The sequence below is a fragment of the Mustela putorius genome, unplaced genomic scaffold, assembly GCF_011764305.1.
Source record: "Mustela putorius furo isolate JIRA1106 unplaced genomic scaffold, ASM1176430v1.1 tig00003987_pilon_pilon_pilon, whole genome shotgun sequence".
NCBI classification, from domain to species: domain Eukaryota; kingdom Metazoa; phylum Chordata; class Mammalia; order Carnivora; family Mustelidae; genus Mustela; species Mustela putorius.
Genome location: NW_025422126.1, coordinates 5,821,044 through 5,835,306, shown reverse-complemented (window position 1 = coordinate 5,835,306; position 14,263 = coordinate 5,821,044). Strand labels below are relative to the sequence as shown.

The 14,263-nt window shown below is 50.8% G+C and overlaps 1 protein-coding gene across 13 annotated transcripts in view; it reads left to right on the top strand.

Moving 5' to 3' along the window:
• ARRB1 (arrestin beta 1) overlaps window positions 1-14,263 on the top strand; it is a 74,687-nt gene that overhangs the window by 39,484 nt on the left and 20,940 nt on the right. For 11 of the 13 annotated variants that reach the window (XM_045071504.1, XM_045071501.1, XM_013064326.2 and 8 more), the window contains 3 exons: window positions 9,109-9,139; window positions 10,942-11,002; window positions 14,109-14,153. In XM_045071504.1, the coding sequence (XP_044927439.1) occupies window positions 9,109-9,139; window positions 10,942-11,002; window positions 14,109-14,153 (137 nt within the window). Of the gene's footprint in view, window positions 1-3,331; window positions 3,352-5,931; window positions 6,196-9,108; window positions 9,140-10,941; window positions 11,003-14,108; window positions 14,154-14,263 lie in introns of those variants that run through there. The other 2 variants (XM_045071502.1, XM_004768032.3) reach the window with 2 other exon arrangements.

Below are 14,263 nucleotides of genomic sequence, written 5' to 3'. Positions count from 1 at the left end.
TGATTTCTCCATCTGTGGAATGAAGCAGGCTGTAGTGTGCTCCCTCAGGCTCCCCAGATCTGTGAAATGAGGGTGACATTTCCTGTCTTCCTGCCCTTTCCCCCTCCTGGACTGTCCTGAACTGCAGGTGCACTAATGGTAGGTAAACAGGCAGGCGATGTTCTGACACAGGGCGGGGTGTTCAATTTTGCCAGAGCGGACGAGCTTGTACATAAATAACTCTGCTACCAGGGAGCGTGTGATAAGGGCCCTAGAAACCTCTTTGCTGCCATAGCCACCTGCTCTTCATGCCTCCCTGCTCCCTGATGGCTGCTCTCACACCCAGAAAGTGGGTCAGAATGTAGGGCAGAAGGAATGCCCCCTTGTGTTGTCCCCACCCTGCCCAATTGAGTCCATGATTGCCTATCAGGCCAGGGATAGAGGAAATTTATGGGGTTGGGGGCACATCTGTGTCCAAAATACAGTCCTGGCCCATCATTCTCCCTCCCCCAAAGGCCCAAGGCTCCCTATTGCCTTCTGATTAGGGTTCACGTTCTTTAGCTTGGCATTCAAGGCCCTTCACACCTAGCCCAGGACCTGATGGATGGAGGTGCTCCATGACTCTCTGGGCTGTGAGTGGACCTTTTTCTGGTCTGTCCTCCTCCCTGGTGCTCCTCTCAGACCTGCAGGACAAACAGTAGCCACACCAGCCTGCCAACCACCTCCTGAGCACGGCGTGGACTCAGTCGCCCTCTCCAGACCTTGGCCTTCATCTCTGATCGTTCCTCAAGGTCTTCCTCATTGCCCCATCCTCCCTGGAAGCCTTTCCTGACTCGCCAGACAGAAACACACGATCCCACTTAGAAGGGAGTGTGAATGGTTAAAAGTGTGTGATCTCTGGAGCCCGACGGCCCTGGGCTCCAGCATGTAGCTACACCCCTTACTAGCTGTGTGAACTTGGGAAAATGAGACATCCTCTGTCTGTGTCTCAGTTTCTGCATCTCTGAAATGGAGATGGAGTCGTACCTCCTTATAATGTTGTTGGAGGAACACAAGAGCTGATATTTATGATGCACGTAGAGAAGTCCCTGGCACCTGGTTTCTCTCCAGGGTGAGTTTTCCGATGGTGATTGAAGACTGAGTAATATTTGAAGGTCTTCCCCCATTCACTGTATTTGTTGCATTTTTCTCCACCATGAATTTTCGGTTGCTCATAAAGGAGTGAATTGTAACCAGCACTCTTCCAGTTCACTGGTAGTGAACCCGCATTCGTGGGTAGTCCAGGATGAGGTTCCTGGACCTCAAGTTCTATCTGATATTGAGTAAGACAAGTTCTGTCTAAATGATTCCCTGTAAGTGGGGTTTCTCTCTGGTATAATTTTCTGATACCGACGTCATGACTTTGGATGTTATTTATTGGAGTCTTAGGTTTCTCCTCTGGAAAAAATAGGAATGTTTAGATGGAATAACAAAATATCTTTTTTTAAATAAAGATTTTATTTATTTAATTGACATACACAGAGAGGGCACAAGCAGGGGGAGCTGCAGGCAGAGGGAGAGGGAGAAGCAGGGAGCCCAATGCGGGGCTCGATCTCAGGACACTGGGATCGTGACCTGAGCCGAAGGCAGACGCTTAACCGACTGAGTTACCCAGGTGCCCTGGAATGACATAGTATCTTAATGTGTGTAAAGTGTTCACCATAGCACCTGACTCCTAGGGAGAGCTTAATGCATGGTGGCCATCGTATGTGGTTGGTTCATCTAATTTGACTATGCCATGGTCATTGGTCAGCAGGGACCACGAACTGCTCGCCTTAGTACCCCCAGAGCCTGGCAGTGACAGGGGCTGTGTGAAGGTGGGCAGGTGAGTGATAAACTTTATCAAAGCTGAGTAGAGGAGACCTGTTTGGGATACACCCGTTGTATTCTTGACTTAGCCTGATAGTGGCCGGGACCCTGCCCCTAGGAAGCATTTTCTAAGCTTGATTTTCATAGATCCTAACATCCAAAGAGAAGGATAGCTCCAAGAAGAAATCTCTGGAGTCTGCTAGCCAGAGAAGATCATCATCAACCCACCATCTTTTTAAACTTCATCCATCCTCACTTTTGACCATTCTCTCTTAAAGAGTTCATTCATTCATTCAACAACATTCACCCCCTTGTTATTTACTGAGCCCCTACTGTGCCCCAGGAACCATGCTATGCCCCAGGGATTGATAACACAAGTAAGATCTGTGCTCTCACTTATGTAAGTGAGGCAGAAAGTAAGTAAACAAACCACTGCCAAATGTGGGACATGCTGTGACTCCCTGCCGGGTGTGGGGCTTGGAAGAGTCAGGGAGGGCTTCCTGGAGAAAGAAATAGCTGAGCAGAAGACAGCACAACAGTTCTCATAGCTGGCACAGCAGGCCCGGGAGGCATCTGAGCAATCACAGAGAAACAGACTCCACAGTGTAAAATCACAGAATCAGAGACTCTAACATCAAAGGATTCAGAGTAATAGGTTCCATATTTCTCTACTAACAATATTTTTTTTTTTCCAGGCTGTTCTTTCACCAAGACCTGAGACGTATCTTGTTAGGGAAGCCCTGGCATCTTTACAAAGTGACTTATGCCTATTGAAACACAGAAAAATAAGATCTATAAAGAAGTGGGTTGGTGGGTGGAGGGAGTCTCCTTCAAGCCCTGGTAATATTTGGGCGTGTTTCCTTTCCTTTCACGTACTTTTTGGGGGTTTGTTTTTAGTCTTTTATTTTTTTTCAATTGATATAATTTACATGCTGTAATAGTCAGAATTTTTCTGTAAAATGTAGTGGTTTTTAATATATTCGCAAGGTTGAATAACCATCACCACTGTCTAGTTCCAGGACATTTTCATCTCCCCAAGGAGAAACCCCCTACCCGTTAGCAGTCACTCCTCATTGCCCATTCACGCCAGCCCCTGGTAGCTACTAACCTGCTTTCTGTCTCTATGTGCTTCCCTATTCTGGACATTTCATGTAAGTGGGATCAAACAGTAGGTGGTCTTTTGTGTCTGGCTTCTTTTCTATGACATGTTTTCAAGGTTCGTCCATGTGGTAACAGGAATCAGTATGTCATCTCTTTTTATAACTAAATAATATTTCTTTAGATACCACATTTAAACAATACATTCATCAGTTGATGGGAATTTGTTTTTCTTTTTCACCCTTTATGACTTATGAATAATGTGTGCTGTGGACATTTATGTACACATTTTTGGTGGGGATCTGTTTTCTATTCTCTAAGATATGGACCTAGGGATAGAATTTCTGGGTCATACTTTCAGAGGAACAGCCAAACTGTTTTTCCAAGTGACCCCACCGCGTTGCATTCCCACCAACAATGTATGAGGTGAGTTCTGATATCTATGCATCCTTGAGAACACTTGTTATTGTCTTTTTTTGGATTGTAGGTATCCTAGTGAGCATGAAGTATCTCATCATGCCTTTGATTTGAATTTCTCTGATGATTAATAATGTTGAACATCTTTTCATGTGCTTATTGGCCACTTGTGTATCTTCTTGGAGAAATGTCTATTTGAATCCATCGCCCATTTTTAATTGGGTTAATTGCCTGTTTATTGTTGAATTATAATAGGGTTTTTATATATCCTGGATACTAAACCGTTATCAGATACATGATTTGAGAGTATTTTCTCTATTCTGTGGGTTGTCTTTTCACTTTCTTGATAGTGACCTTTGAAGCTCAAAAGTTTTTAATTTTAATACAAGACAAATTTTTCTCTCTCTCTCTTTTTTTAAAAGATTTTATTTATTTATTTGACAGAAAGTGAGAGAGATCATAAGTAGGCAGAGCAGCTGGCAGAGAGAGAGAGGGAAGCAGGCTCCCCCTGAGCAGAGAGCCCGATTCAGGACTTGATCCCAAGACCCTCAGACCATGACTTGAGCTGAAGGCAGAGGCCTAACCCATTGAGCCACCCAGGCACTCCAATTTATCTCTTTTTAAAGTTGTCTATGCTTTTGGTATTATATGTAAGGTTACCATTGCCTGATCCAAGGTCATGTTGATTTACACTTAGGCTTTCTTCTAGGAGTTTTATAGTTATAACTCTTAGATTAAGTTCCTTGATCCATTTTGAGTTAGTTTTCATATATGGTGTGAGGTAGTAGGGAGTCTAATTTTTTGGGGGGTGGGGGCATGTGGATATCCCGTTGTCCCAACATCATTTGTTGAAAAGACTGTTTTGTGTTTCGTTCCCCCATTGACTTGCTTTGGCTCCTTTGTCAAAAATCAATTGACCATAAATATATGGGTTTATTTCTGGACTTTCAATTTTGTTCCATTGATCTTTGTGTCTATCTTTATGCCAGCCTCACACAGTCTTAATTATTGTAGCTTTGTAGTATGTTTTGAACTTGGGGGCATAAATCCTCCAAATTTATATTTTTTCAAGATTGTTTTGGCTATTCTGGACCTTTGCATTTCCATATGAATTTTAGGGCCACCTTTCTTTTTCTTTCTTTCTTTCTTTTATTTTATTTATATATTTGAGGGAGAGAGAGTGAGTAAGCATGGACAAGCAGGGGGAGGGACAGAGGGAGTAGGAGAAGCAGACTCCCCGCTGAGCAGGGAACCCACCCGCCTGAGTGCGGCTCTATCCCAGACCCCAAAACCATGACCTGAGCTGAAGGCAGACACTTAACCAACTGAGCCACCCAGGTGCCCCAGCCTGTTCATTTCTGGAAAACAACAACCACAACCACCACCACCACAACAACAACCAGCTGGGATTTTGATAGGGATTACACTAAATCTATAGATCAATTTGGGAAGTATTGCCATCTTAACATTAAGTCTTCTCATTCTTTCTTTTGGTATTTTTGGATATAAAGTTGAGCTCATGCCAAATATGTTGTTTTGAATCCTAACTTACATTGCTTAATATTCTGTTATAGGCATTTCCTTGTGTTTAAAAGATGTAAGAATAATTTTAGTGCTATGTAATATTCCATTGTTTAGCTGTACCACACAGAATCATAAACTTTTGGTTTTTGGCTAATCTGTCATGGGCCCCTCATGATGCAGGCACAAGGGGACACTGGGAGGCCAGGTGGCTCACAAAAAGCCAGCAGAATATTCAAGGTATCCCCTGCTACAGGTGGGGAATGGGGCTCACTGGAAAAGACAACGTTCTGGTTACTGGAGAGCTGACCTGTCTGTCCACCTTGGGAGCACCACCCTGAGGGAATCAAATCAGAATGTTTTAAGCTACGAAGTTTGCAGTCATTTGTCACAAGCTTGGTAGGAGACAGAACGTGTAGTAGCCCTTATGTGCTTCTCCCCTGAAGTGATATGTGACACTTCCACTCCTTTCTTGTTGGCCAGAGCAAGCCACGTGGGCATGCCTAACTTCATAGGACTGGAGAAACATGCCCAGCCTTACAGGGAAATGGCACATTGATGAATATAGTCATATCTGCTCTACCCCTGCTCTCTGTGTGTCTTGCTGATGTCTTCTATTCTAGTCCGTGGAAACAAAACAACAAAGTGCTGGTGGCAACCCCCCCCCCTTTTTAAAGATTTTATTTATTTATTTGACAGAGAGAGAGATCACAAGTAGGCAGAGAGAGAGGGGGAAGCAGGCTCCCCGCTGAGCAGAGAGCCCGACATGGGGCTCCATCCCAGGACCCTGAGATCATGACCTGAGCTGAAGGCAGAGGCCTTAACCCACTGAGCCATCCAGGCGCCCCTGGTGGCAACTCTTTTAAGTTGATTTTGTGATTCACTATTGGGCTGCGAAGCCCTGATTAGTAAAACACTGCTCTATAGACCCTCCTCCGAGAACCCTCATGGAACACATGACACGCCCTCGATATAGCTGATTGGTTCAGGCAGGGGGGCACCTGACCAAAGCCGATCAATCAAATTCCTCTCCTGGGAATTTGGAATTGGGCCATTCAGCCAGTTAACAGTGCGAAGCTGAGTGAGAGGCTGAGTAGAAACAGGGTCGAAGTGAGCCGCATGTGAGCCAGAATGACGGAGGATCAGAAAAGGCCTGAGTAAGCAGAGAGAGTTGGTCCCCAGAGACAATGGAGCAGCCGATCAGAGAACAGCACAGCCCCGAGAACATGCAGCCCCAGGGGGAGAGGCTGAGAGAGAGCTACCACCCAAGAGGCTGATGGCTTCCCCATTCGTGGCTCCAGCACTCCTGCGTCCTGCCTGCGCGTCCTTCCCGTGAGAGTTTTGTCTCCTTATTCTCCTCCCGCCTCCTTTCCTCTAGCCACCCTCGCTGGGTTTCTGTTCCTTGTCTCCAGGGAGCTTTAGTCTTCTAGAACCAACCCCTGGTGTTTCTCTTACACGGGACTCAGCTTTGACTCTTAGAATCAGGCCGGTGGGGCATGGATGGGTCTGAGGGGGTAGGGGGTGGTGGACCAAACCCAGCTAGCCCACAGTCTTGCACGTGTGTCCTTGCCCTTCACGGTGGACAGGCAGAAGCCATCTGCGTGGTGCTGCACAATCTCAGGGTCCAGGGAACTGGAACACCCCCCCCCCCCCGCGGGGTGCGTGGGGGGTGGTTTCCTGACAGTGTTGGGGTCAGGAAGCCAGTGGGGTTGTTTCAGGGAGGCCTTGGCTATGCAACAAAGCGGATAGGACATGGGCTCTGGAAACACACAACCAGAGTTCACCTTCCAGAGCCTCAGTTGCCTCATCTCTGAAATGGGGTTGTTGAAGGATCAGCAGTGTCCGGGGAAAATTACCGAGAGGCAGGACTAGGGCAGAATATGGACTTGGGGCATGGGAGGCTGCTGTTGTTGTTTGAGGAAGCTGTCAGAGTCCAGGCTTCCTGAGGAGGTGGCCCTGGGGGCTGATTGAGTTAGCTCAGGACGTTCCCCACCACTGGCCATGTTTCCTGCCCTCGTCGCCCTCACTCTCCTTCTCGCCCCACACGCACCTTTCCGTCCCTTTGCCCTCCCCTCCCCTCCCCAGACTCATTTCCCCTGTTTTCTGTGTTTCCCCGAAGCTGATAAAAGAAAATAAATAAATAAATAGATTTTAAAAACACCTGCTTTAGGAAAGCAGCAGAATTGGATATAAAAGTACTCAGCCTCTGGAGGCAGACAGAATTGGGTCTGAATCCTGACTTAGACTCTTGGCTTGCTCTGTGTTCCTGGACAAATTGCTCCATCTCTCTGAAACTTGAGTTCATTATGTGTAAAATGGGAGTTACATTTTACAGTGTGTTAGGAGAAAGAACTAATTAGGCGCTCAACAAATGCTAGTTCTGTCTGTCTTACTGCCCTTCCTCCTTCCCCCCCTCTCTTCTCGACTATCGCTTATGCTGGCCTGGATCCCAGCCCCCACCTGTGGTAAGGATGCCCCTCGCTCCTTTCCAGGATCACCTCAGTGGCTTTCCCTGACTCCCTTAGAACTCAGGCATTTGTGTTCTCTCCTTTCTGTCAGGCCCCAGGCTACCGAGAGGTGGGCTGAGGTTTCTGGAAGCAGCTGGGAACCCTGTGACTTCTCTGGTCTCCTGGACACAGGTCCAGCCCTAGCTTGGGAGCTGCTGGTTCAAACTGTGTGATCTGTATTTTTTTTCTCACGTTAGTGATTATTACACCCCAGCTGACTGTGGCATTTTCACACTCCAAACACTGATAAATATTTATGAGGAGGAGAAAAGCCCAGAACTAGGGTTGGTGGAGGGGAGAGAAGTGCCAGTGCCTTCTTTGCAAGCCAAGCTCAGCCCTCTCAGTGGTCCCTTGCGCCCTAGATGTTAGGGTGGGAGTGGGGTGGTGGGGTCCAAGGAGGCAGAGCAGAGCCACCCCCCACCCCTTCAAGGAGGAGCGACTGTCCCCATGGCACTGTGGAGCTCACCCCACCTTGCCCTGGTGGCCTGCTGCACTTCCTGCTCCTGGGGGCCTCTTCCATGCTCCGGGTTTTTGGCTGGTTTGTTTCATCTCTCATTCCATCTGTTATGCTCACACCTGCAGGGCAGCTTCCCTCTCCCCTCCTCTCCCTCCTTCCCTCTTCCTCCAGTACATTCTCTGGTCTCTGCCTCCTTGCTTTTTCTTCTCTCTTCCCAACATTACTCTGAGCAAGTCTGGGGCTAGATGATGGGATTAGGTGAGGGGGTCTCAGGCTCCCAGACCAAGCTGGGGGAGAGGACAGGGCCTGGTGGAGACTGCAGTGTGCTCTAGAAGGCCCAGAGAGCGCTTCGCAGGAGTTGGGGGCTGCGTGTCTGCCTGACTCGGTGTCCAGTGCCCTGCTCTGTGGCCAGGGGCACATCCCCTGTCTTTCCTGGGCCTCAGTCTCTCAGTTGATTCCTTCACTGATTCCTTTGGCACCCACTCAACTAATATTTGTCAAGTGCTTGCTACCTGCCATGCATTAACACAGATCTATTAAACGCCTACTAGGGACACCATTCTAGGAACTCAGGACACATCGGTGGAGAAGAAAGTTCAGGCTGTCTGCCTCGTGGAGCTGGCATGTTAGCAGACCAGACAGGCATAAATTAGCAAGTCACTTGAGAGTAGGTTAGCAAGTGCTGAGTGCTGTGGGAAAGTAAGTAGAGCCAGAGGAGGAGAGGGAGTGCAGGGCGTGGCCATGGTGAAGCCCCATCACAGAAGGCATGGGGCTGGGCCAGCAGATCTGTGATGGGGCAGGTACTGCTCCAGCAAAGGCCCTGAGGCAGGGCCAACTCACCCTGGTGAGTTGGAAGAACAGCAGGGAGGCACTGTGACTGGCAGGGTGCGAGAGAGTGGGAGCTGATGCGGACGGGTGAAGGAGGCAGAGAAGACCACTCTCACGGGGCTTTTCTTCTGCATGAGCTGGGAGGACTTTGAGCAAATGAGTGGCAAGGCCTGACATGTCTTTTGAGAGCCCCTCAGCCTGCTGTGTGAAGAGGAGGCTGAGGGGGCCACGGCAGATCCCACGAGAGCTACAATGGCCGTTAACAGAGGCTTGGGTGGGGTAGCACCGGAGATGGTAAGATCTGATGACTGCAGATGCTGTTTTGGCTCTCAAGGTTTGACAGTGACTGGAGATCACTCCAGGTGCTTGTTCTCTGTCCTGCTGAGGGATGGCGTGTGGAGATCTCCCACCCGGCAGGATGCACTAATCCTAGCTTCCTCTTTTTGTCCACAGGGTGTTCAAGAAGGCAAGCCCGAATGGAAAGGTGAGTCCATAACAACCGCACCCCAGCTCCTCCCTGGGCCCACATTCTTGTCATCTCTTGGGCATTTCTATTGCCCATGCAGGACCCCCGCACAGCCCCGTCAGTCCCTAGGAGCTGTCTGCCACAGGGGAGGGACTCTCAGGGAACTTTCTGTCTGAGGGGGTTAGTCCGACTCCTCTGGACTTCAGGGAGCCCCTATTCCAAGCTGAGGCACAGCCTCTCTTAGAGACACTTCAGTGCAAGTGTGGTCATTAGACTAAGTGCCAAGGGCCTCAGAAGCACTGGGTCCCCTGGTATGAGAGGCCACTAGAGCCTCTCCTCTGAACCATGGCTTCACCTAGTTTTCTGGAGCAGCTCCCAGGACCTGCCCTGCTTTCTTTCTTTCCACAGGCCCCAGGCTCCATCCTGCTTTCCTTTCAGTTCAGCAAATAGATATTACTGACATCATTCCCTGTCGGGTACAGGCCTGGCCAGCGGGGCCCGGGATAGGGTATACTGAGACAAATGAGGTACGGCTCAGGCCACTCCCAGCCAGACGGGGGAGGCAGACACAGACACCCATTACTTCAATGTGTGGCAGCAGGGGTGAGATCAAGGGATGCCTGGGGATGGCAGGACCCAGCCTGGGCAGTCAGGGATGGCTTCTCTCCAAAGAGGCTGCGTATCCAGGCAAGGCAGGGTGAAGAAGGGCATTCTAGGCATGAACATAACTCACCGGGAGTGTGGAGGCATCAACAGCAGTTGAGTTGGAATGCCCAGAGGGAGGCTGGGGGATTGGGAGCTGAGGGGAGGCAGTTGCCGGGTACAGGAGCTTGGACTTATGGCCTGGGCTGGCAGATAGCACTGCGTTGCACCCAAGGAGATACCACGCATCCCTGTTTGCCCTTTCCTGCTGAGCCAGGATTCCATCTTAGATGCCTTCTCCGCCCAGAGTCCCTAGGCAGCCCCCCTGACCTATCAGAGCTGGCATTTGGAATGAAACCCTTTTGTCATCACCTCTGGGCACAGCAACCATTAGAGGGTTTTCAGACAGGAGTGACAGCACTGAATTTGCATTTTAGGAGAACCAGTTTGGCTAAGGAGGGGAGAAAGGCCTCCAGTCCAGAGCCATGGAGGGGGCTGGTGTGTCTGGTGCGTTGTCCAGGCAACGGAGGCTGTGGGGAGGAGGAGGGTTGGACCGAGACAGAGGGGGTGAGGGGGAACTCTGCACGATGCAGGGACTGTGCAGGAACACGAAGTGTCTGGCATGACACTCTGGATCCTAGCTCTGGAGGGTCTTCCCAGCAGGGCACTGGCTCCTCGTTCCTCATTTGCCTCGAAAAACCAATCCTAGGATGAGTGGAACCTGGCCAGACTGAACAGGGGCAAGGAGCAGTGAGGAGCACAGAGCTCAGGGTTGTGAGCCTTTGAGCCCATGCTGAGTTGCCCTTGCTGTCTCGGAGATGTGCCCAGCACCTCCTGGGCCGCAGACTTCTTTGCTGCTGCTGCTCGACGCTCAGCAGTCAATCTTGGTGTGAAGATCTCAGGCCTCAGTGTCCTCATCTGTAAAATGGGAACAGTAACAACTGCTTCGAAGGGGTTTAGGATAAATAGGCACTTTCAAAATTGTACAAGGGTTTGGTTCGTATTAGGGCTGGAGCTCAGGTCTAAGTCCAGTGTGGACTTTAGTGTGGACTTGGGTTGGGTTTTGTGGTTGCAGAAAGCAGCTCCCAGGGTTTCCTCCCAAGCAAGGGCTGGGGGCTTTTCAGGGATGTGTCCTCCAGGTCCACAGCTGCTAATGTCCCCTGTGCCTCTCTTCCCAGCTCACTGTCTATCTGGGAAAGCGGGACTTTGTGGACCACATCGACCTCGTGGACCCTGTGGGTGAGTGTCTGTAGGCTGTGGAGGAAGGTGGGGAAAGGTGGAGCTGACCTGGTCCCTTCTAGGGAAGGGAGTGTTAAAGCCACCTGGGAGTGGCCCTCAGGTCTCCAGACGGGCCTGGCACCAAGAACAGGAAGTGAGTGTCTTCCTGTGACCATTGGCAAGCATATACTATGTTTACTGAGCAGCTCCTTGTCCCTCAGCGAGGATTATGTGAGTGGAAAGTGCAGGTGGATGGGGGGGGGGGCCTGGAGCATGGCCAGATGATCGTGAGGACGGTGAGCAGCCACCAGTGCGAGGCTCATTACACACAGACACTGGGGTAGCTCCATGATTATCCCTGCTTTGCTGCTGAGGAGAATGAGGCACAGAGAGGTCAAGTGACTTCCTCCAGGTCACAGAGCTAGTGGTTTGAGGAGCCTGGATTCAAACCTGGGCGGCCTGGGTCCACAGAACCTTTGTTCTGTTGCATCCTGATGGCAAAGGTGGGAAGAAAACCTTGGAGCCTATGAAATGGGGGCTGTACTCATGGGGGTCTCAGCATGCGCCGGATTGGGGCTAAAGTTACCTTTCAAAGTATTACTCTAGCTCAAGTTTTCTCAGCCTCGGCACTCTGGACAGTTTGGGCTGGGTGATTCTTTGTCCTGTGCGTTGTAGGTTGGTTAGCAATATCCCGAGGCTCTAGCCATTAGACCTTAGGACTACCCTCTCCATCCCAGGAGGACAATCAAAAATGTTTTTGGACATGGCCAGATCTCCTCTTAGGAGGTACAGTCAACCCTGGTTAGTATTCTAAGAACCATAGCTCTTGTTAGAAGAGCCTGACCTCACTGCCTTTTTTCCACAGCTATAGGAGGGAGGGAGGGAGGCCCAGAATTATCCCTGTTTCACATAGGGGGATGGTGAGGTCCAAAGCGGCTCTGATTTCAAAGGGACGAGACCAAACCAGAGTAAGGCCAAAGGAGGTGACCACTGGGGAGGATGGACACTGGAAACTGCCTGAGGCCAAGTCCAGGTGAAGAAACTGGATGTGTTACGTGGGGAACATCCACAGAGAATGTGGCCTCTGTTACATATCCCTGGAGTTGTCCTGGGGCCAGAGGGCAGAAGTGAGCATGCGGTTCCAGAGCCGAGGTGGGAGCAGAGAGAGCATAGCTGGCAGGTTTTGGTTCACTGGGAGGAATCCCTTTGTGACAGTGGGGGAAGGAGAACTGGGGAGTCCCTGGGGTCTCTCTGCTGAGGGGGTGTGTACAGGGCTGTGGCTCAGGGAGGTCAGCCCCCGTTAGGCCCTCCCTTCCTGGCCTGGAGTAGGATGACCCCACTTTTCCTCCCCTGTGCTGTGGGGACCCTGTCCCCTCTGCCATTTTCATCTCCTCGGTAAGCTGCCTCTTGGAGGGAGTGAGCAAGCATCCCAGTGTTTATCTATGGCTTGCTACAAAGCATAGTTTCCGGCAAACTACCTGGGGCCAGGGCTGTCCCTACCCATTGACCTATTAATGACAGCAGCGGGGTGGCACTGAGGCTGGGGGGCAGGGAAGGAGCAGGAGGGAACCAGCTTCTCCGGTGCACACAGGCACCCCGAGAACTATTTGGTCAGTGTTCTCAGAGCAGAGCAGCTACTTTGAGCCAGGCCCTGTGCTGGGCCCTGGGGATCCCAGAGAGCTCTGGGGGCACTGTCCAGAGTTGATCAAATGATCCACAGAGAGAAAATATCAGCCATGACATTTGGCTGATTATGAATTCCCAATGCATAGCTATCCCCTAGGGTTCCCTGTTAGGCTCCGGCGCAAGTCTGAGACTCCCGTCACATGCGCCCCCCGCCCCCGTCTTATAGACAGGATGCCGCTGGTCAGGCCTGGCCCTGCTTCCTCCAGCACCCCCAGGATCTTCTCTCCCAAGCCTCAGAGCCACACCCTTCCCCCTGTCCGCTTTGTTATGCCCCATGGTCATCTAACTGGTGACCCATACTGCCCTTTAAGACCTGGCTCCTGCTTCCCTCCTTCAGGAAGCCTTCCCTGACACCCCTGGTGGTGGGAGTGCCCTCTCCCCAGATTTTGTGCAGAGCCCCTGGTGCTCGGGGACAGAGGCAGAAGGAGAGAAGATGGGCAGGTTTGGGGACAGGGTGGACAGTCCCCTGATCAGGTATCCCTTGGTCCCGCCCAGGGCTGGATAGGACCAGGAGCCCTCCGGCACTCTTTTCCAAATGTGGTACCCTGAGATTCCCTGAGAGATTGCTGTGTGGGCGGCTAGGGGGAGGGTAGCGGTGGATGAGAGCTGGGGAAAGAACATTTTGCTTAATAAGCATGGGTATGGCTGGGTGAGGTTCAGCCAGAGGTCACTGGGGATGTCAGGCAAGGAGGCAACCCCTGAGCCTGTGTTTCTGGTCTCCTGGGGTCCTGCGGGGAGAAGATGTCTTTTGTGTCTTTTGTGTCTTTTGTGTCTACATGGCCTCGGTCAGGCCTGGGGACATTTTCTGGGATCGCATGAACGGGATACCGTCTCAGCCTTAGATGTATTAACTCCATCTTCACAGCAGCCCTGGGAGGTTGGTTCTACGGGATTGCAACTTCTGATGGCAAATCCCAAATCCAACAATCTCTAGAAGTCTGCACTCGTTCCTAAGTTTGACATGGGATTCATTTAGTGGCAAAACCTGACCTGAACTAACAGGAAGGTCTTTATACTTCAGCCTCTCGGTGAAAATATTCCCGTTTCCCTGCAGTGGTGTTAATGGGTTTGAGCCCAGATCCTGCAGAGGGTGTTACGGAGTATATGGACGATGTACCCTGTTGTGGCCTTTCCACAGTTCAGAACCTCAAAATTCTAAAGTACACCTGATCATAGCAGTTTTGGGCCTGTATTGTTCTTATGAACAGGGAAGAAACAGAGCAGTCACCTGCCCTAAGTCACCTGCTGGGCCTATAAGTCCAGCCTGCAGGGAGGGGGTGGGGCATGGCAGCACCCCTCCCTTGGGTGATGGCCTCCCCATGTCTCTCCTGAGGCTTTCCGACAGAGGGATAGTTAGGTTCAGGTTTGGCTTGGTGTTTGGGGCTCAGGAATTTGAGAGGTCGAGCTGGGAGGGTGTGCTTACTCTCTGTCCTTCTTCTAGATGGCGTGGTCCTCGTGGATCCTGAGTATCTCAAGGAGAGGAGAGGTGAGGTGGTAGGCCCCACCTCCGGCCTGTGAGGGGGCATCCTATTCCCCACTGACCTCTAGCCCAGGGCCTCCCTGAGACCCTGTCCAGGCAGGACATTAACTAATTCT